Here is a 22,783-nt window from a genome sequence, read left to right on the forward strand (position 1 = left end):
AATTCTTGTAATAACTTAAGCCACAAATCTCTTGTCTTTGGAGTTTAATATTTAATAATTAAACATGTGGTATAAATAAGCACAGCCTATCAAATGCATTTTTAATCTAATTTTTCATTGCTTCACGACCAAACGGGCCCTAAAGTTTTGTACTTAGCTTGGTTGTCAAGACGCACTCTGAGCATCCATTGGTCAGATTCAGCTTGGAATAACTTCTTGCAGTTTGGGTCAACTCTGTCTCAATTTAGCCAGGCATGACTTGAAATTCTACGTTTACATCAAGTACTGTTGATGAATTATTGAAATTGATGGATGATCATTTACACATTCCCTAGACCTTGTTGACAGTGCATTAGAGAATATGCAAATTTGTAGGATTTGCAAGAAAACATATCTAAGTCATGCCAATCTAGTCGTGTTTAAAGAATTAATTCATCAATGACCAATTATCGGAGGACATCCAAAGAGAACCAAAATTTTGAAACATTTCAAGCAATAAGCGTAGCTGCCGACAATAGGAATAAGATGGGTGTCCAAATATAAATCCCTCTAATTGCCGCGAAACCTTTTTTCAAGAATATATACATATGATACCATATCTTCATAAGCTAAATTAAGAATCTACCCACTACCTAGCCTCTCTCTCTCTCTCTCTCTCTCTCTTAAGGGACTGACTGATATCACAAACATATCTACCCACTAGCCTTGTACACTTGGATTCATAGACATCCACAGCCATTTTTAATTCGAATCAAGAAATTCAGGGTCGTACAAGAAACAGCTTGAAATGAATGCTTCCACCAATTAGATGATGTTTTGTGCTCTTTTATAATTGAGGACACAAAGAGAAGGAAACCCATTTGTTGAAATTAGGGTTGGGTGACATACGCATATTGATATTAGTAAAAGAATATGAGAGAGTCGACATTACCACATGAGTGGTTTTGGATGAGTATTGGGAACAAGGACATATTGAAGGCCTAAATGACATCATAGGGTTGAAATGAAAGATTTTTGTATTGGATTTGTAGGATCAATAGGAGAATTTTAGGTTAGGAGGTTAGGTGATTAGGTGGAGGGGAGACCAAGTTGGGTAAGTGTTTGCAGAGGATCTTTGTCATTCTCTCGCAACACCATATGGGTGTGTTCCCAAAATTATAATATGCACAAAACTCACTTCAACTTGTATATTAGTCTACAATTTCCCTTGTATATATGCATACATTGTCTTCCAACTCATTATTTGCTAGCTTGTGTCCCCCCCCTAGCTCCTAACCCTGATCTGCAACCTACTGCTGATGTGTATATGTGCCTACTTGCCATTTCTTCTCTTCTACCCATCCCAACCCTTTTTCAAACGATATTAATTATATCAAATATGTTCATTAAATGCCTTAGCATAACTCAAATTGAAGCGTTTGGCCAGCTTCTAATGATATAGATAATATATTTTAGTAGGCAACAATATGCCTTATAGGTTTTTACGGTATATATTTGCCTACTTTATTTGCGTACTCCCTTGGAGACGGTCATCTTATAATGATATAGATAATATATTTAAGTAGGCAACAATATGCCTTACAGGTTTTTAAAGTACATATTTACCTACTTCATTTGCGTACTCCTTTGAAGGCACTCTGAAGGCACTCTGAACGTACACATATTACCAATTTAATAAATTAATAAAATAAATATGTACGTATCTGTTCATATGAAAGCTATGAGTGCATACAAAGGGGCCCTATTGTAGCTTTGCCCCGGACCAGCACTCGCTCACAAGACACACACATATACATAATAATAATATATAATAATAACAATTTGGTAACCAAAAAATAAGTGTATCATGAAAGTATATGATTAATTAAAGTTAAGAACAAACTTGATTTAATATAGTATTTCTCTTGTCAATATTGAAATAGGTTTCAAATTGACATCGCCACCTCTCCAGTAATTAATTTGGTCATCGCATTTTCTTTATCGTCACTGGACATAGACAGGATCAGTAGTTTTACTAGCTCAAACAGGGACGAAATATATAATCCAACAAGCATCATCATGTTCATACATGGGCCTAGCATTTCCAAGACACAGTGGCATCCTTTTACACTTACAGCAGTAGTTTGGAGCCCAAACATTAAATTTTATTCTTCCTTGATTATATACGTGATATATTTTGCAATATATATTTAATAAAAATGTATTCCTTAAATAAAATTATTCGAAAGATCCCTCAATAAAAAGGGACTGTATATATATCTCTTTCTATATTAGGTTATAAGCTTTTGTCAAAACCTAACAATGGTATTAGGGAAAATCTAAACATATAACAACATATTGGACCATGGCACGTGGGTCGATTGCTACTTCAGAAATGCAATTAATGGAGACGCAAATTGTGAATTGAGAGGTGTAAGGCGAGCTCTTGGTGCAGATAGTGATAGCATATGATATAAGCTCAGTGGAGTAGTGGGTTTAGAAGAGAACAGGTTTAACAGTACTGGTAGTGGAAGCTTGATTATAACAAATGCACTCATTGGTAGACATTTATATTGAGACATATAGTTGACATTATTCTTAATATTCATGGGGTCCAAGATTACATTGTCCATTTTGGTTGTCATCCAATGAACAACTTATATAGGATATGTATAATCACCCGCACACCATACGTATTAGATAAATTTGAGTGTTTTGCACTCATGAGATTCTATATGCACGTTTATCATTAGGTTGAATAAATTTCTTCAAATTAGGCGAATAGTCAAGCGTTTAATTGAATATTCACATTCTTAATTGCCATTTTGCACTTTTTTGTGAGTGTTTTAGAATTTCAAATATAGTTAGTATAAGGAGCAAGAAGGTGAAAAATTGAGAGTATGAATAATGTAGTTATTCTAATGATATATGAATGGTACCGATTAGCGTATCTTTTTGATTCATCATGTTTTTTCCTTTAGTCATATTATAACATAATTCAATGAAAACTAAGAGTGTGAATAATAACCGCTAATGATATGAAAAGTACTTATTTGCATGATTCACCATAATTCTCTTGTGACCCAAGAAAAAGTTGCATGATCATGAATTTAAATTTCAGTGAAGTATATGCTTGGCATTTCATTGGAAAAAATTTATGTGGGTACCCCCAACCCAACTGCAAGATATTGGTGGGGATATTGGTCCTATGATATTATGATGGTGCCCAGTTGGGTGCAAGCAAAGTCAATTTGATCATGAAACAGCCAGCTGTAACAAGTCATTATTAAAATATGATGTGCTTGTGTGTGTCACACAGAGAGAGAGAGAGAGAGAGAGAGAGAGAGAGAGTTGTGTTCCCAAAGTCTATCTTCTGAACAGTAAATCACGGCCCAGAAAAATGTTACCCAGTATTGATGATTTTCAAGAACGACTAAGAAAGAACGAGGGTCAAAAGCCACGTACCCAAATCTATCAACTTTTCGAAAAGCAATGAGATAATGATAGCGATGATATACGCTACCATTATCTCATTGCCTTTCGAAAAGTTGATGGATTTGAGTATATATATATATATATTCTGGTATCATATAATGGAGATCATATAACGTTAGACAATCATATGCTAGCCAAAAGAGTTGGAGAATATATAGGTTACCAATGTATGTCAAAGACCTTCTATAATCAAACCTCTTATAGTCGCATATTAGACAACTACTAATGTTAAAACTCTTAATTCTTTTGCATGTTAGTTTTGTAAGGGTAAGTTCTACTCATGAGCTTGTACGAACTAAATTCAACTATTAAAAGAATAGATTTAGAATATATTATAGGTCCTATCTTCAATTTGCTCCTCTCTCAATATCGCTTCGCTTGCATTTTTTTTTTTTAATAAATGTAACAAGAGAACCACTTATGGATACTTTCACTTCTGTCCCAACAGAGACAAATAGGCCTGTTAAATTGGGTTTGTAAATCCTTGCAATACTTGAAAGGATTAGGGAGAAGGGAGGCCCTGTTCAAAATCACTCCAATTGATGCCCTTCTCATACGGCCAGCCAAGGCTTTACATTTTATGATGTGTAACCCAAATTTTTGTTGGGCAACTCAATGAGTTGGACCTTCTTCGTGGGTTGAGTGTAGAACTCTATATTAATTGGCATGACCACAAACCTAATCGGTGAATTGAAAATGTCTAGTTCGTAAATAACAATTTCATAATCCCCTTAAAAAAACAAAGCATCCATTTCAAACTCCAACCACAATTTTTTTTTTTTTTTTTGGTTGAACCTCAATTGTCCCTGCCTTTGCTTATAATTTAAAAGCTTAAAAGATTTTTAGTTTTTCTATTTATTGTCAATTTGTTTTGGATTGAATGCTCACATTTTATTAGAGAATGCTATTGAGGTGTTGAGCGCCACGTGCTTTCAATCAAACAAAGTATATGAGAATTTTCAGATATTTATGATATGTATTCTTCTCCAATATCGAGGTATTTATAAAGAAGAACAAAGATGTGTTAATCCTAAATACGATAAGAAATAAATTTAAATTACAATAGGACTAAACAAACTGGTAAGTAACCAAAATCCTAACTTAATAAGAACTCGCCAACACTTTCACGTCACCTAACGTGTGTGTTGTTCGTTGATAGCCTTAAATGATGCCATGTGTGGGGGCATGTTGATAGTTTGAATTACGATATCCCCCTTGACTAATAGTTTAAAAGATCATCTTAAGCATCTACACTCATTGCCAATTAATTTTTGTTTCAATGCTCACATTCTAATATTTGGTACTCTTTGATAATGTTATTTTCACAACATAGAATTTCTCACCATCTTGAGCATCTGCACGCGTTGCCAATTAATTTTTTATTGAATACTCACATTGTAATATTTGGTACTCTCTGATAATGTTATTTTCACACACACACACGAGTTCAATTCCTTTGTTGCAACACATTTTGAGAAATCCAGGTCCAACTTGTAGAAAAAATATCACTGATCTATATCGTCTATGAATTGTGAGCGATTAGCATGATTCCCATTGGTTGGTGCTCAATACTGGCACATCTATCTACTTATCCTCAAATAGACAATGGCCGGAATAAAAAAAATATATTTTATATGGCTTTACATAATTTGGTTTCTCTCTTCGACAGAGATTCCTCTTTTTATATGTATATATTATGCTTTCCCTAGCCATTTCATGGACCAGGTATGAGTGGTGGATATATATGAGTTATTGTAAAGTCACAGTTTCCCCTACTTTGATATCAAGCTTTTGAAACACCTTCCATCTTTTTAGGAGGACCACATGCAGTAGGAGAAAGGCGTCTGTGATAGGCAGTTAATTTGGCCATGAATGGAACCTGTCGAAGAGTCGTCTTAGATGCTGAATCTGCATATATCACAGATTGGTGTTGAAGAGGACCACTTCTAACTATTAAGTTAAAGAGTGCCCCAAGATCTGTTGCCTTTTTCAACAAATAATCACCGGCCAGACTAGTCCCAATCAATTTCAAATAATATAGCAAAAACTTAGGCAACTTGGTTGTTAATGGCAGCTTTCTCTTTACAGAATTAGTTTCACGGAAAAATTTTGTGGGGTTGTTACTGTTACGTAGAAGTATGACACATAATATCTTTTAGCTGGATTGTTTTGTCACTCAACAATATTATGTGACAGTATATATCAACCATATTTAAATTTTGATGATTTAATTGACTGATAAATAGTAATGAATGTGTATACGTACTTTAACTCATTGATTTCTGATTTCATGAAAAACTCATAATAGCTAGCATAATGTGCAATGCAATTCATTCTCCACAATGTCATGCTCTTGGAGGCACGTACTAATAATTGTTTTGATTTTCCGCAATCACAATACCACTCCCTCCCTCTGTACTCTCATTTCTCGAAAAAAGTATATATCTAGAGTGATACGCTTATTTTATACATGTGTACTCCAGTCTTGTTTTGATTCCGAAAGTATTAATAAACACCCAAATGACCTAATTGGGTGAGATTTCCATTCTTTCCATTCCCATTTCAGGTTAGTAGGCTGTTACCAACTGACTTGAGAGTAGTATTCAAGATCTTAGGTTTCTCCACCTGTTGTCAACTGAGTTGAACAAAACCAAGCCCCAAAAGTTTGACTTGGAGATAACTCAATCAAAAATATTCCCTCAAATGGAGATAGGAAAGGAAGAAATGAATAGGTTTTGATATGTACTTCCTAGAGCTATAGTTTTTCCTTACCTTCTTTCTCTTATTTGAAGTATACCTGCCAAAAGTTTCTGCTAATACTTTGGATCCCCCTACGACATAAATGATAATGTTACAATTGTGACAGAGTAGAACAGATATATATTCTAAGTGATAATGCGGGCACTACGACTACACATCTCTTTATCTTATCACTAGAGGTTACTGGACCACTGCTGCACATCTTTTTGCTACTTCACCTGAGTTTCTACCATCAAATAAAAGTAAAAAATAAAATAAAATAACTTGCCCATGATTCACTGCTTAGAATGGAACGTTAGGCTCCTACGTACCAATCAACTGACACAAAACCCCCAATCCTATCCTATCCAAGTAGAAAACTTGCAGCACCTGTTGACTATCTCCTTAATAATGCAGTTTACATGCAGAAACAAACAACTTCATTTCAATATCTATAGATATATCAGGGTACGGGGCTCAGATAGCCAGCTACAAGTTTTGGAATGTTGTTCAGAAGAAAGATCCGAAAACCTAATTCCAAAGATCTGAAAATTTAATACAAACAAGTAACATCTCTGCTCTGCATGAAACCCGATTACCCAAGTACATCCTCTTTGGCTCTTTGCTTTGTCCTAAAGATCCTGTCAGTGATCACCAATTCACCCTCACCTTGTGATCAATCATATCCTCAGCAGTACACCCCTTTGATATTAATAAAGGGTTTTATTCGATATCTACCACAAAAAAAATTAAAAGAAAAGAAAAGAAAAAAACTTGAGAGAGAGAGAGAGTACATCCATTTTCTTGATGGGTTGTTACTTATGAGGAAAAAAAAGTAGATTCAGTAATTATCTCAGCTACAATTAAATCCACATATAAGAAATCTAAATATTAGATATGGATGAATTTGTGGATCAATATACATTACTCACAGTACGTAATTACTAGCCAAGCAACTATGAGTAAACGATAAGTTTTAGTACGTAACCTGCAAATACATGTAAATTATATGTAAATTACACTTTTTACTTAAATTCAAGCGCTTTGATTCATGGGGAAAAATTTAAACTTATTATTAAAATGTGAGTATTCCATTCAAAATCAATTGAAAAATAATACAAATCTCCATATTTTTTAAGCTTTTAATATAAACTTTCATCATTTCGATGTGGAATACTCTTAACAGTTATAACAAATATTTGAATTTATAATTTTAAACTCTTGATGTAATGATATTTGTATTTTACAATTCCTTATGCTCGTTCTTTTTACCACTTAAATTTTATGTGGGTTTGAAAATATTACAAGCTCTAAGAGAAAACCATGAGGTGAAAGATGCATACCAGAGTCTGATCGGAGTGTGAAGGTGACCATTAATGATCCGTAAGTTTTTCATCTTTGAATACCTTTGTTTTCTTTCGAGTACTTTTGTTGTCTAATGTGCTCCACTCTGACTTTTGTGCTCTCTCTCTCTCTCTCTCTCTCTCTCTCTCTCATCAATTTAACCTTTGCAAGAAGCTTTTACGCATTTAGTATATCCATCAATCACATCCACCTTAAGCAAATATCCGAATAAGACATTTCACCTATTTACCAATAAAAATTCTTTACCTCAAACTAAAATAAAGTAGCACAAACTACAGTATCTGTTTTTTTAGCACACAGACATTTGAAAATGAGGTATTTACACAAATATTCATTGAGTACTTAGGCGTTTTGAATTTCTACTCACATGAGTATAAGGGAAAAACTCAACCATACCCCACTGACACTAACTACGTTTTCTTTTGTTTTTAACTACTTGGTCAGACCAAAAAATTTGACCACTCAAATTCCTCTCTCTCTCTCTCTCTCTCTGTGCTTGTACCTTGAGATTCTTCAGTTGTGGCTCCAGAAGGAGACGAATGATGCCTAATTTCTCATTTTGGCTTTATAGATTCGCCAACTGGCTTATGGCTCCACTCCATTGCTCTCCACTACTACTATTTATAGGCAAAGCACCCTAGCCATTTCTTGCACATATACCATCCCTAGCTTCCCCTCTAACCCTGCAAGCTACACATATGCACCTTTCTTCTTCCCCTTTTTCTTTATTTACACAGCCCTTGAAACCTTTCCATTAGTTGTAGAGTTTGCGTAAATTAGTATTTAACTAGCTTTAGGTTGTTTGATTAACTCATTAATGGCGTCCCTCCAAAAACACAACTCTTCCTGGACACCAAAACAGAACAAACTCTTTGAAAGAGCACTGGCCTTGTACGACAAGGATACCCCGGAAAGGTGGCAAAATGTGGCCAAGGCTGTTGGTGGGAATAAAACAGTTGAGGAAGTCAAGAGGCACTATGACATCCTTCTAGAAGACCTCAGGCAAATCGAGTCCGGCCACGTTCCTATTCCCAACTACAAGTCCTCCTATGGCGGCGGTGCTGGTGGCCGCGGCAGCAGCAGCAACATTAATGTTGATGAAGAAGAAAGGTACATCACATCCTCTATCTTTTTCTTGTACATGCAAGATGGAGTGGTTGGAACAATGATGCCCTAACAAATTTTAAAATCATTTTTTATTTTGTCAAGTGAATTTTACTAAAATTATTTTTGTTTTCCAAGTTTACACATTCTTAATAGCATGCTTAATTTTATTCAGTATGATATTTGAACCGTCTTTCTGACCACATTTAGTTGATGGCATGATGCATTTACACCATGCCAATAGGCCAAGCATTTGTATATTTCGGAGAGATTAATATTTGTTCTTATTTGTTTCGTATCATTTTATCTTTTGTTACCTCTACCCATACCTTTGCCAACAACACATTGCTTGCTTGCTTTGCAGGCTTCTGAAGTATCTTAAATTGCAGTAAAGTCCAAGTCAATTGCCACCTTTTCATGAAAAGGTTGACTACATGTCTCCCTAAAATAAAATGTGCCTCTTTATATGTTCATCTCTCTCTGTCTCTCTCTCCACAGTGTAATTGATGTTCAAAAAAAGAGGTTTATGAAAATCTGAGGAAAATTCATAGATGTGATCAATACCACAAGCAAAGAGATGTGCATCAAATCAAAACGCATATTGCACCCAAGAGCTGCTAATAATAATTTTTTTTATATATTTCCTATCAACATTGACCAACCAAATCAAGCTGGCAAGTCAACTTTATAATAATACTAAAGCAATGCGGAGTCATTCTATAGTGAGAGGGTTATATAAGGCCTTTCGATGAGGTTCTATCTCCCAACTGTTGGATGAATCTAACCAATTTGATCAAATGCTTAAAAAATAAAATCTCATCTAAGGACCTTAAATAAAACTCTCACTATAGCATTCTTGAAGCTAGCGATGTGATTCCCCGACGTGAATCGATTTTAATCAAAATATTCCAAGTAGGTAAGTGAAATGGTAAAACTTGGCCCTCTGCTCGGCCCAAGCTTAAAATTTCAGCCTGAGAGTTTGGGCTGGGCTGATGCTGAAATTATTTATTATATTTTTGGATTCCACTATGGGTTTTTGCTTGGTATGCATATTAGGCCGAATTATAATTAATTAGTTTGAGGCTTCTATAGATCCCACCATCCAGCCCATTTAACATTAAGGCTAGGTCCAGCTTCTATAAAGGATATTCATGTCAATTCTCAGTTAAAATCAACACGTGTCGCCACATGACCAAATGATGGCATTCTTCAATGTTTCTCGAATGTATAAAAATAAAAAACAAAACAAAAAAAAAAACACTTTTCCACGTGTCAGTATGTGATTAGTTGAGGATAGCAAAATAGTGTTATCCTTATTTTATACAAGTTTTTTTTTTTTCCCAATATAAAGTAAACGTGTTATATTTTGTGTAGATTTGTAGCATCACATCGACATGCCACATTCATTGCATCACTCAATAATTTCCTGCAACTCATCATTCTCAATTAATTTGAGCCTTATAGTATTCCCCATCCTCAACAAGCAGCTTCAATCCTAAAGAGAGTGGAGAAAATAGTTTCCTATTCATGCAACACAATTCATATTGATACCTTCCTACCAGCTAGGCTGGTCCTGAGATTTTGAGGGCCCTGTTCGAAACTTTAATTAGAGCTCTCACATAATCTAATGGGAAATTTACATAAATACCACATGAACTTTCAAGTATGTGCGTCATTATCACCTGAACTTTTAATTTTTATTTTTAGCCACCCGAACTTTGTAAAGTGTTATAATCCACCACCTACATCTAACTACGTTAAAATTTCTATTAAGTTTAAGGATATTTTCGTCAATTAACTATAATAAAGAATAATTATATAAAAAATAGATTTAAAAATCCAAAAACAAAAAAAAAAAACAAAAAGTTGACCTAAAAAACCCACCGTACTCCTACTCCTCCTTTTCTAACTTTTCCAACTCTTCCAATGTCAATTCACTCCACCGCAAAAAAACCCACCCTCCCAAAACCCACCCTCTGCACACACCAGACTCTATATTCATCTTTGTCTCTTGGCATCTCTTGTGTGGGTTGTTGAAATTGAGTAGCAAACTGAGGACTGAAGCAACTGATATGGATAATAACTTCAGATACGCTGGGGAGCCACCAAATTACGGAAAGCTTCGACAATTACGTATTTATACTTTTTAGATTGTGAGTAATTGTTTGGTAAGCGGTGTGGTGATTGATACGTTTGTGTTTTTTAACGTTTTAAGGTCAATTGTGATTCTAACTTTACTGTAACATTTGTGTTTTTTCTGAATTTCTTGATTGTTTAACTTTACTGTAACTTTAAATTTTTTATTGCTATTTAATCTGTAGTTTGCTTTGGCCATTATGATATTTTGCTTAACAACTAGATTTGCATCGAGTGTCTATAAGGCTATGTCGAATATGTCAAATTTCCACATTTATATTTTATGATGTGACTCACACATCACATATATATGTACTTCATGGGAACTGCATTACCAATCTTTGGAAGCCTATTCTGATATGGATGAAACCTACCATATCCCCTTCGACTTTTTAACACCTAAGTAGACAATTAAGCCACTTTGTCATTAATTGCAAATTTTAATAAGTTAACTCTTGCAATTTTTTTTATAGTACACTCTCACATGCCAACTTCTTTAAATGGTTATTTATAGGGCACAAACTGAACAAAATAAAATAAAATAACGTTGCCTTGTTAGTTCAACAAAAAAGAGCAGCTCCTAATAGTTGTTATTTGGTTTATGAAGATAGTTCTGAAAAATTATATGTTTTGTTTGTTATTTGTATGTATAAAACTAATTTCACATGAAAATTACGATCATGTATAGTGTATTACTATGGACATATATGTTAAAATTTTGAAATTTTAAAAATAGTGGTAACTTTTGTTTGTTCAATGTTCTATACGCAGAGGGTTTAGATCCAGCATTGTGGACTGCTGAAATACACCATGGTGGTCAACTTCAAGACATAGGTAATGGATACAACTTTTATTCTAGTGGTAGTGTGGTTTGGGTAGACAACTTAAATCGAGACTACATGTCACCTTTCGATTTTGATGATTTTGCAAAGAAATTGGGGTATCAAGAACATGTTGGATACTACTATAGAGTGCCAGAGGGAGTAAATGAGCTAGAAAGTAAGTTGGTTTGTATTACAAATGATGAGGTGTTTAATAACATGTTTGATAACTTGCTTCACAGTAGAGTTGTTGTCATTTATTTCTCTCATGAAATTTCTTGTGGGCTTCTATAGAATCAGGCATCTATAAACAATAATTATGAGTAGCAAATAGATATATTTCAAACTAAGAGGCAACAAAAATAACACACTTCAGCCAAAGAAGTCTCCTTAATTAGATGTGCTAGAATTTAATTGGGTGGATGTGGATGTAAAAGAAGAGGAAGCAACCACTGAATATGATGCTGAATTTATTGATTTTGATTATGAGCAAGATGAAGAAGGGTTTGGTGTATCATTTGAGCAAAATTAAGATGATATCATATATGACCAAAATGTAGAAGCTTCTAACAAGGAAGATATACAAAATGAGATTGGACCAGAAGAGGAAGAGTTTGATGAATACAATTTAGAAGATCTTAGAAGCCTAGATGGGAACTCATCTAGTGATGAAGAACCAAATTCAGTGAATAGGAGAAGGATGAAGAAGAATTGCCCAAATTTAAACAATTCAGGAGAGAAACTGATATTAGAACCATAGAGTTTCATTTGGGGATGGTTTTTGCAAATGCCAAGGAATTCAAAGAAGCTGTGAAATGGCATTTCGTTAACCATTGCAGGTCTTACAAGTTCAAAATAAATGATTGGTATAAGGTTAAGGATGTTTGTAAAGCTAAGCCATGCCCTTGGTCTGTGTATACGTCTTCTAATGACTTGTCTGACAGACATTCCCCTTTACATGTTAAAACATTAGTTATAAATCACACATGTGGGATTGATGAAAATAATACAAGTGTGACTGGTACTTGGTTGGCTGAGAGATATGCTGACGATTTATCCATTAATCCAAAAATGGATGTGAAGACAATGAAAGCTATGGTGAGGAAAGATTATATGGCACAAATCTCAAGGTGGAAAGCATATAGAGCAAGATCAATAGTAAATGAGAAGCTTGAGGGTTCCTACCAAGAGCAGTATTCCATACTTAGGGATTACTGTGAAAAGCTTAAGAGGTCCAATCCTGGAAGTACAATTATGATGAAAATAGAATTGGAAGGTGAGAAAGTTAGATTTCATAGGCTATACATATGTTTTGCAGCTTTGAAAATGGGATTTATTGAGGGTTGTAGACCTATTGTGGGTTTAGATGGCTGTCACATAAAAGGTCCACATCCAGGGCAACTTCTAGCTGCTGTGGGAATAGATGAGAATAATGGAATGTATCCCATTGCATATGCTATTGTTGAGATTAAGAATAAGAGCATGTGGACTTGGTTCTTGGATTTATTTAAGAATGATTTTGGGATCAACAATGGTTTGAGTCGGGTGTTTATCACTGACAAACAGAAAAGTTTAATAACTTCTGTAGAGACATTGTTTCCTAGTGCAGAATATAGACATTGTGTTGGGCACTTTTATAACAACTTCAAATTACTACACAAGGGTTTAGAATTGAAGCAGAGGTTGTGGGCAGCAGCAAGGGCAACAACAATGCCTTGGTTTAATGTTGAGATGAGTAGTTTACAAAAGTTGGATGATGAAGCATATAAGTGGCTTAAAAAGGAAAATGTACACTACTGGAGCAGATCGCATTTCTTTGAGCACCCAAAATGTGACATTTTGCTAAATAACTTATGTGAGGCATTCAATAGTGCCATACTGGATGCAAGGGATAAACCTATTTTGACTATGTTGGAAACTCTGAGAATGTATATGATGTTGAGGATGGCTAAACAAAAGGAAGCATGTGACAGATGGCATGGTGATATTGGGCCAAGGATCCATAGGATCCTTGAGAAGAATAAGGTAGAAAGCAGTAAGTGCATTGCTCATTTGGCCGGACAAAAAAATGTATCAAGTGGTGCATATAAGTTGGGTTCAATTTGCAGTTGATCTGGCTAAGCACACTTGCACATGTAGAGGGTTGAATTTGACTGGAATTCCTTATGAACATGCAATAGCCTGCATTTGTAGAAGGCATGAAGATCCTGTCAAGTATATACATTCATGTTATAAGAAGGCATCATGGAAAAGGGCTTATGGACCTTTTATTCACCATATAGCCAATGAAGAGTTGTGGGAACACACTAACTTTCCTCTATTTTGCCCCCTGTGTATCATAAGCAACCTGGGAGACCCAAAAAAGTGAGGGCAAGAGAGAAAGATGAGAAACCAGCAGCATCTACTGGATCTAAGCTATCAAGATCCTTCCATGTCAAAATAAAATGCTCCATTTGTGGGAAGCAAGGCCACAACAAGAGAAAGTGCGATAAAAGTGATGGTGCCAACAATATCAATAAGGTATTTAGCTTGATTGTTTTTCAAACATATCATTTGCAAGCACATGATATATGTTTATAATTACTGAATTCATTCGTAGGTAAAAAGACCAAGGGCATCAAGAGGCCAACCAAGCACTATCAGTGAACAAACAATTCAACCAAATTTAGCAAATACATCAACATACCAACCAAGCTCTAGCTTGCCAATGGAACCCGTTTCTTCAGTGACAACCAACACAACAAGAAAATTTAGGCTTAAGTCTCCTACTAAGAAGACAAAGATTTAGAGATCATAGAGGACTTCATTGCTTGATTATATTTCTGTTTTCTAATTAATTTGGAGTTTATTATAGGCATGTCCTATATAACGATTGCACTGGTGTTTTGGTACTTGAATTTAGGCATTCCTAGAACTTGTTTGTCAATTACAGATGCTTAGGACCTTTTTGATATATTTATATATACTAGGAATGCAATTGATTCCTTCCCAAAACCCATGATGAAGTTACAAAATTTAAATTCTAACTTCGATGTTAAATTTTTTGAATTTGCTGGATTGAGGGTGAGAGAGAGTAATTGTAGTATGATTTTTTTTTTTTTTTATAAATGATATGCAAACTTCCATTGAAATGAAGGACAAGCTTTTGACCAAAAAGTGCAAGCCATGAAATGAATGCAGGAAGGCTTTGGGAAAAAAAAAAAAAAAAAAAGAGGAAATACATGAAGGCAACAAAATCAATGGACCATTGCAATCTGATATGATATTTGGTGGAATAAAGACGATGGAGTAGAGAGAAGAGAGAGATATATGGAGGTTAGCTTTTTGTTTTTTGCATTTTTAATTCTGTTTTTTTATGTAATTATTCTTAGTTATAGTTAATTGACGAAAATACCCTTAAATTTAACTGAAACTTTAACGGGTTAGACGTAGGTGGTGGATTGCAACATTTTAAAAAGTTCAGGTGGTTAAAAATTAAAATTAAAAGTTTAGGTGGTAATGATGCACATGCCTGAAAGTTCAGATGATATTTATGCAAATTTGCCTAATCTAATATGAAAATACAATAATAAATTTTTTTTCCATTACTTAATGTCATAAAACAATTTTTTTATAACTAAAATTCATCATCAATTAGCATGTAATAATAATCACAGATCAAATTCATAATTTTTTTAAATATTTTCATTCAATAAATTCATAAATGTTCAGTAAAAAAAAAAAAAAAAGAGTTCAAGAGAAAGAAGAAGGCATGAATATTTCGTTTTGGTTTTGTTTTAAGTGGAAGATAGTACTTTTGTTTAGGAGAAATCACATGGATGTGATATATACTGTTGTTAGTTTAGTTAGATCTATCCCCTTCATTTTTCACGTGCTTATGTTTTTTTTTAAACTATTTAAAATTTTGATGTAATAATGAAAAATAAACTACAAATACAAATAGAATAACATCAATAAGACTAAAACTTGGGTCTTGTACCAAGAGATATGCACTAGAAACTACCATCTCCACCAAATACACTTTTGTGTCAATGTGTTACACGCTTGAGTATATATAAATTTTCTATAATATTAATATATATAATATAAAATTAAAAAAATTCGGGACCCTAAAAAATCAGGAGCTCTATGCAGTGACGCCACTTGTACCATGCCAGGGCCACACCTACCTACCAGTTGAGATTTTAGGTCCCCGTGAATTTAGCAGCAGTCTCCATAAATTCCAAAACCACGAGAAAAACTTCCCCGGCACAAGGATGCCAGGGTCAGCCATCCACATAAGTATCCCCATCTAATAAGCGATTGACAACTATCAACCTATTTTGCCTCAATTTAAAATAGTAAAAGCATTTTCAGTATAAAAAAAAAAAAAAAAAATCTGCTAATCTGCTAGCCCAATGAAATCACGCTAGCTGCCAACCACTTTGACTTCTCAATTATTATTTTTTTAAATGAAACTTTAGGCCCCGTTTGGTTCACGGAATGGATTTGATGAGAAATCATTTTCCATGTCATTTCCTAAGGAATGAGAATGAAATATTCATTTCTCACGTTTGGTAATGTCGGGAAAGTAACCGGGAGATTTCACTTTGTTTCCTTTTCCATGTTTGTTTTGAGTAGGAATGGAAAACAAAGTTTGTATAATTTTTCAATTATACCCATATTAAATCAAATAAAAAAAGAATGCATTTAATGATACGTTGTAATTATAAATTATTCATAGGGACAAAATAGTCATGAAAATTGTGCATTGAATGTTGACTAATTTTCCCAAAATTTCCCATGAAGAGGGAAAACAAAACTCAAGTTAAGAGGAGAGCTTTACTTTCCCCTCTATTTTCCCATGTGCCAGGTAACCATTTCCCATGCCTGGACTTACCAAACATGGGAAAGCAATTGACTTCTCATTCTCAAGCCTCCTTTCTCATGAACCAAATGGGGTTCTTTTTTCAGTCACTAAAAAATCTACTCATCTGCTTCCTCTTCCTTCTTCGTTGTTACTCTCTCTCCTTCATTCATCTCTCTTTTCAGTCACTTCTCCTTCATCAACCACACCACATATATTGATTTGTCTCTTATTTACTTAATTTATTGAGATATCAATTATCACTCTCAGTCTTTGGACAGCATATGCGCTTCTTTTGAAGTTGTGGGTTGCTAGTTGAAGAGCTTCGTGATGCATAAACTTATAATGTTCTGTCAAGACCTCGAGGACGCCAACATTTTCATTGGGTCTTCGATTTTTGTTGAGGAGCATGCTATCAAGGTGTAGGATGCTATGGAGAAAGAAAGGGACAGGCTTGATGCAGTTTTTTTTTTTTTGCCCTCGTAGATTCAAACTAAAGATTGAAATGGATAATTAATAGTTTGTGATAATGGGATGGCTCAGACCTCAGAGAAATTCCACATATATGAAGTAGAGAGATTGACGCCGATGAAAGATTTTCCCCCAAACTGCACCTTCATTGTTCCTCGACGAAACCGAAGCCAAACCAATCTCAATTTCCCAAAATTTCCAAAATTCACCAATGAATTACTCAATAAATATATATAATTTAAAATAAAGGGAAATCAATACATGGTGATGGAGGAGAAGTGACTGGAGAGGAATGGAGGAGAGAGATAGTGACACTGGAGATGCCAAAGGAGGAGCAGATTGTTTACTAAAAAGGCATTTAATATGTTTAAAGCTTATTTACTGTAGCACTCCCTGATACTTCGGTCAAATTTCACTTTACCCTTTAAAAGTTAAAATGACACACTTAACCTCCTTGACCGTAGTTTCGTATTCCACTTTATCCCCTACCGTTATCTCAATTAATAACTTTATCAATTTTAATGACATGGCATGACTATTTTATTCTTTTTGCAACAAATGTTGATGTGTCAAGTGCAGAGCCTCTTTAAGTGGAATAAAAAAAAATTTGTTCCAAAAAGTGGAATAAAATAATGTAATTCTTTTTGTCTTTTTCTTTTTTCCTTTCTTTCTCTCTTCCCCGGATCTATCTGGTTCTCTTTCATTTTCTCTCTCCCCTTCAGCGATTTCTCTAGCTCTCTTTCCTTTTATATTTATCCTACGCAATTTCTCATTCTGGTTCCACTAGTTGATGGTGATAATGGTGGTTCAACTGTATTATGGTGGTGATGTGGATTGGGTTCGACTTGGTCTATGGTGGATGTTATGGTTTAAATAACTGGGGCGGCAATGGGTTCGATTGGGTAATGGGTAGCCGTTGTGGTGGTGACAGTGGGGTTTGGCAAGGTCAGAGGTTATGGCGACGGCAGTGGAGTGATGGTAGAGGATTTGGCGTGGTTGGGGTTTTAATTGAAGTTAAGGATATGTTTTCTGTTTTCTGAAAAAAAAAAAAAAAAAAGATATGTGAATTTCAATATTGAATATGAAATCACAGAATTATGTTTTCAAAGTTGAAGGCTTATCTTTGGGTGTCCAAACACTCCCCTTCTCTCACACAAGCACCCTATAACAACCGACTCAAATCACCCAAAAACTCATCAAATCCAATCCCCATCTTCAACAATAACAAAATCTTTCAGTTCTTCACACCCAAACCCAAAAACCCATAAACTCAATTCACCAATTTCCCTCATAAACAACACCCAAAATAATGAAAAATCTGATTTTGGCCCTTTTTAGCTGCCTCTGTTTGTTTTGTCAAATGGGTATGGAGAGAGATAAAGAGAGATAGGGAGGAGCTGTTGGGGAGGGGGTCGGGTACAGAGAAAGAAAGGGAGAAGAGAAAGGAGAGGGGAGAGAAGTAATAATTTTCTTAACTTCTTTTTTCCTATTTGTTATATTTATTAAAATAAAATATTTTATTATGTTTTACATATGTCATGTGGGTCTTATTTGTGCCACATCAGTATTTTAACAGAATTTTTTAACAGAATTAACGGTGAGAGGTAAAGTGGAATACAACGATCAAGGGAATTAAGTGGGTCATTTTAATTTTAGAGAATAAAGTGAGATTTGATCGAAGTTTCAAAAAATATTACAATAAATAAGTCTATTTTAAATTGAGGCAAAATAGATTGCCAGCTGTCAATCGCTTATTAAATGAGGATACTTCTGTGAATGGCTGACCCTGGCATCCCGTGCCAGGAAAGTTTTTCTCCAAAACCACAGTACAAATTAAATGTTTCCAACCAAACACTCTAAAGCTCTCATTAGTTCTTAAAAAGCAAAAGCATAAATGGTCTCTTCAGTCTTGGTGCACATCTTCCGAAAAAGAAGCAAGAATTTCCTTGAGCTGCTTGTTGAAAACGAAGGGTCTTTCTATATGCAAAAGATGGCCTGCCTCCTCTATAGACTGCAGTTTTGCGCTGCCTCCCAATTGCCTGTAAATATCAGGGTTTCAAATTCATTATATTTCAAGTCTAAAAGATTTCTATCACTATCACAAATCCAATTATTTCAGCCAGTTATTGTTTAGTATCGAAGTCAAGGTCAACGTCTTTGAGCATGGTAGAATAACATACATTCTTAGGTTCCTGGCTGTTTCCATGTTGAAAATTTTGTCATTCTCTCCCCACAAAAGATGCACTCTCTGCAAGAAAATGAATCATTAGCCCATTAAAGATATATGACTACTGCTATGCTCGCTAATATTTTATCACCAAAAAATATGACAGTTTTCATTTATCATCAGTAAGTGTCTACTAACATACAAAGTGTCAACGGGACTCTAATTCAATGGAAAAGGGTTTTGATGCATTGGAAGTGTATGTGTGAGAATCCTCTGTCTCTATTTTTTATAATTTAGACTATCACTTGTATTAATAAATTATAAAACAAAAGGGCCCCACCAAAGTAACAAAGTATGTATGTATGCCAAGAAATAATTTAGAAAATAAATATGGTAGACCTAATATCAAAGAAAATTAATGCAACATTTAAGGCAACACCCCCTGTTTGTCAAAACTAGCGGAAGGATTCGATGCACTGAATTTACCCAAGCTACACATGTTTGTCATGTTCCAGCTTCGAGTATGTCGTTAATTGATCATCATTGAAGAACACTAACATCAATTTATTTAGAAAAGCTCAACAAACAACAAACCTGTGGAAAATCAGCAATGGTAGAGACCTTGTCATCAACTACCAATGCCTCTAGAAGTTCTTCTCTCTCCTTTCTGTTGCCAAACATAACCTGCAACCATTCATCGATCATTGAAATTTTTAAGACCACCAGACCATTTTCCTCAAAATATTTGCACTAATAAATTATTAATTAAAAGCTCATGTATATTGGGTTACCTCAAAACAATCTTTGTAAATCCAATCAGGGAGATATGGAAATTTGTAGGCAGCAATTTCTAACATGTTTCTCACATCTTTGACTGAGTTAGGAAGCAAGCAATCAGGCCAGCATTTGAACCCAAGTCTCTCAAGAGAAGCATCACTGATGGATCTGGTCAAAGCCAAAACTGAACCAGTCACCACAATGGACATAACCAAATTGGGGTACAACTCAGCCATTTTGAACCCAACCATCCCACCATAGCTAAACCCCACCAAGGTGCACCTCTCTACCCCCATCTTCCTCAAACCCTTGGCAACACACTCGGCTTGAAACTCCGGTGACCTATCCGATTTATCTGTGATGGATCCCCCGAAGAAGAGAAAGTCCGGGACATAAACGGTGTAGTTTTTGGCCAAAGATAGCACTTGAAGTTGCCATGTGAAAATACCATCCATTGCAAAGCCATGAAGGAACACCACGGCTGGCTTCGATTTCTTTGGTGTGTTTTCAATTTTGTTGGGGATATTACTAGAGACCCAGAAGTTCATGATCGTTCCTGGCTCTATTTCGAGAGTTTGGGGTCTCACCCCAACTAGTTTCATAATTCCATGTAGAATAAACTTGTATACTGAAAAAAAGTTCACCATCTCTCTCTCTCTCTCTCTCTCTCTCTCTCTCTCTCTCTCTCTCTCTCTACTTGTCGGCCGCTAGCATCTGTGAATTATTTCCACACTCTTTTGTTTATTTTAAAACGATTGCAAGTGGCATGGATAAGATCCTATTAGATATATGCCCTAGAAGCCAATATAAAGTGGATAATTCTAAAAAAATAATATCTAATAATCAAAGGGGCAAGAACGTTACTTTAGATACATAACGTACACAAAGTAACAAGTCCATGGATTAATATATAAATGGAAAGTGGTCTAAAGAAGTTAGAGAAACGAGACCTTTCCATACATAAATATTGTATCCTAAAATGTTCCTGGTCATAGGATCACCAATTGGACAATGGTGACCCTCAAAGATTGGGGCACATTATGTCTGCTCAATTGGGAGGATGACTAATCTTAAGTCATTCGTGTAGAGACATTGAGACAGATGATGTAGGTGCTGTATAGAAGATGGAGTTCACTTAACGCGATCAAATCTAGAATTCTTGTATGGAAGTGTTACTCACAAGTGTCAAACAAAGAATTCTAAGTTATAATAATGCAAATTAATCATTAGACCTGAGACATCACAGTTGTCTTGTGTATATGTTGTTTCTCTTTGAGAGCATTATACGGTCGTATCAAAATGATGTGACTTAAAGGTGTTCCTCAGGATTCTCAGCGTGTACGTAGAGACTAGTGAATGTACACCAAGGAATCTATGCTCTTAGTAAGAAGAGAGAATACTCTAAGGATATGATTCATGAATCTTTGGCCAAATATTGGATGGACATTGAAACAAAGGAGTTTGCAATTTCATCAAATTGAATCATATAATCTAGAGATGTCATATTAGGTATTTTGACACAAGTTTACCATATTCCGAGAATATGACATTGAGTATTGAATTAGAGAAGGATTGAATTGCATTGTAATCACAAACTGACTAGGTTCTCTAAATGAATTCTTTTTAGCTTGGGTAGCCATGCCATACTGCTAGGTGTCACTTATGGCTTATGAAAATCCTATAAGGACTAATTATAATTAGCCTTCGCCAATATGGAGAATTGTATAGAGGGATACAATTCACACTTGATTTAGAGTGAATCATTCATACCCATTGCCTTGCTAATTAGAACATATAAGATCGTATACCAAAAAGGATTCGATTGGGAAATTATGAAGAGAATGAATGATTTTGTGACTTGGTCAAAGTCAATGTGAAAGTCAGAGGTCAAAGTCAAAAATCAAAGGTCAAAAGTCAAACGATTGACCCAACACTTAACATGGTCAACTAAAGATGACCAGGACCAAGACTCGTTAGACAAGTGAGTGATTGCATTAGTCAAGTCACTAGAGTAATTAAATTGATTAGATTAATTTAATTATTCAATTAAAGTTATGAAACTTTAATTAAAGATCCCATATGACTTGGACATTCAAAAGGAATTTGACCATATGGACTTAGGCGCATATGTGACACGTTATAGGATTAATGTGTTGGACCAAGATAGCAAAAGATGACACACAGAGGGGGGTATGGCTACACTAGGGTTTGGGGGCATTTTTGTCACTCTTGTGACATTTTTTATTCTATAAGTGTGTAGCTATGGAATCCTATCATCATAGGGTTTTCAAGTTGGTGAAATTGGAAGAGAGAAAACATCAAGCTCTCTCTCCCTAACCCCTTGAATCTATCACATCAAGTGAGGGTGCTAGCACTACTCTTCACTTGTTGTCTACTCATTCTCTCATCTCATTCAATCCTTGGTGAAGAGTTTTGGGGAGGTGCATATCTTTGTACCTATTGGATAGCTACAAGGTGGAGAATCAACATCAAAAGGGAGAGCCAACAACAAAGGGACCACTCCCTTTACATGATCACCATTCTTGGTTTCAAGATTCACTTCAAGGGTATGAACATCTTATCTTTCTCTCAAATAGGATTTAGAGAGTCTTTGATGCACACTTTCATAGACTTATAAAGATTGTGACCAAATGAGACTTGTGTAGGAGCAAATATTTTCGTCTCCAATTATAGCACGCCACGTGGAAAAGAAGATTATCTCTTAAATTAATTAATTGAACCAGTTTATCTGGCTAATTAATTAATTGGAATAAATATCTTAATTAATATGATATTATCTTTATTTAATAAGATAATATCATTAATTCGGATATTATCCTAATAAAGAGAAGATAATATCATTAATTCAGATATTATCTTCAT

General features: G+C 35.0%; 3 protein-coding genes across 3 annotated transcripts; 2 read left to right on the top strand and 1 right to left on the bottom strand.

Annotated features, from left to right (window-relative positions):
- The first annotated feature begins 8,243 nt into the window (after window positions 1–8,243).
- Window positions 8,244–9,236, top strand: LOC117636392 (protein RADIALIS-like 3). The gene is made up of 2 exons (XM_034370867.1): window positions 8,244–8,688; window positions 9,047–9,236. The coding sequence occupies exons 1-2, from the start codon at window positions 8,396–8,398 to the stop codon at window positions 9,072–9,074; spliced, it is 321 nt and encodes a 106-aa protein (XP_034226758.1). The 5' UTR covers window positions 8,244–8,395; the 3' UTR covers window positions 9,075–9,236.
- Window positions 9,237–12,021: 2,785 nt separating this feature from the next.
- On the top strand, window positions 12,022–14,687 carry LOC117636391. The gene is made up of 2 exons (XM_034370866.1): window positions 12,022–14,159; window positions 14,239–14,687. Exon 1 carries the CDS (start codon window positions 12,414–12,416, stop codon window positions 13,749–13,751), a length of 1,338 nt encoding a protein of 445 aa, XP_034226757.1. The 5' UTR covers window positions 12,022–12,413; the 3' UTR covers window positions 13,752–14,159; window positions 14,239–14,687.
- A 3,994-nt stretch (window positions 14,688–18,681) lies between these two features.
- Window positions 18,682–20,614, bottom strand: LOC117637680 (epoxide hydrolase 4-like). The gene is made up of 4 exons (XM_034372645.1): window positions 19,915–20,614; window positions 19,718–19,807; window positions 19,137–19,204; window positions 18,682–18,995 (listed from the first exon to the last, which is right to left on the bottom strand). The coding sequence occupies exons 1-4, from the start codon at window positions 20,545–20,547 to the stop codon at window positions 18,860–18,862; spliced, it is 927 nt and encodes a 308-aa protein (XP_034228536.1). The 5' UTR covers window positions 20,548–20,614; the 3' UTR covers window positions 18,682–18,859.
- Between the last annotated feature and the right edge of the window lie 2,169 nt (window positions 20,615–22,783).

Source organism: Prunus dulcis, chromosome 8 (assembly GCF_902201215.1).
Source record: "Prunus dulcis chromosome 8, ALMONDv2, whole genome shotgun sequence".
NCBI classification, from domain to species: domain Eukaryota; kingdom Viridiplantae; phylum Streptophyta; class Magnoliopsida; order Rosales; family Rosaceae; genus Prunus; species Prunus dulcis.

Excerpts from the sequence above, each read along its gene's own strand:
- LOC117636392 (XM_034370867.1), top strand. The coding sequence starts at position 8,396 with ATGGCGTCCCTCCAAAAACACAACTCTTCCTGGACACCAAAACAGAAC. Across the intron at positions 8,689-9,046 it reads AATGTTGATGAAGAAGAAAG|GCTTCTGAAGTATCTTAAAT; the intron begins GTACATCACATC and ends CTTGCTTTGCAG.
- LOC117636391 (XM_034370866.1), top strand. The coding sequence starts at position 12,414 with ATGGTTTTTGCAAATGCCAAGGAATTCAAAGAAGCTGTGAAATGGCAT.
- LOC117637680 (XM_034372645.1), bottom strand. The coding sequence starts at position 20,547 with ATGGTGAACTTTTTTTCAGTATACAAGTTTATTCTACATGGAATTATG. Across the intron at positions 19,205-19,717 it reads CCATTGCTGATTTTCCACAG|AGAGTGCATCTTTTGTGGGG; the intron begins GTTTGTTGTTTG and ends ATTTTCTTGCAG. Across the intron at positions 18,996-19,136 it reads ACAGCCAGGAACCTAAGAAT|GCAATTGGGAGGCAGCGCAA; the intron begins GTATGTTATTCT and ends TGATATTTACAG.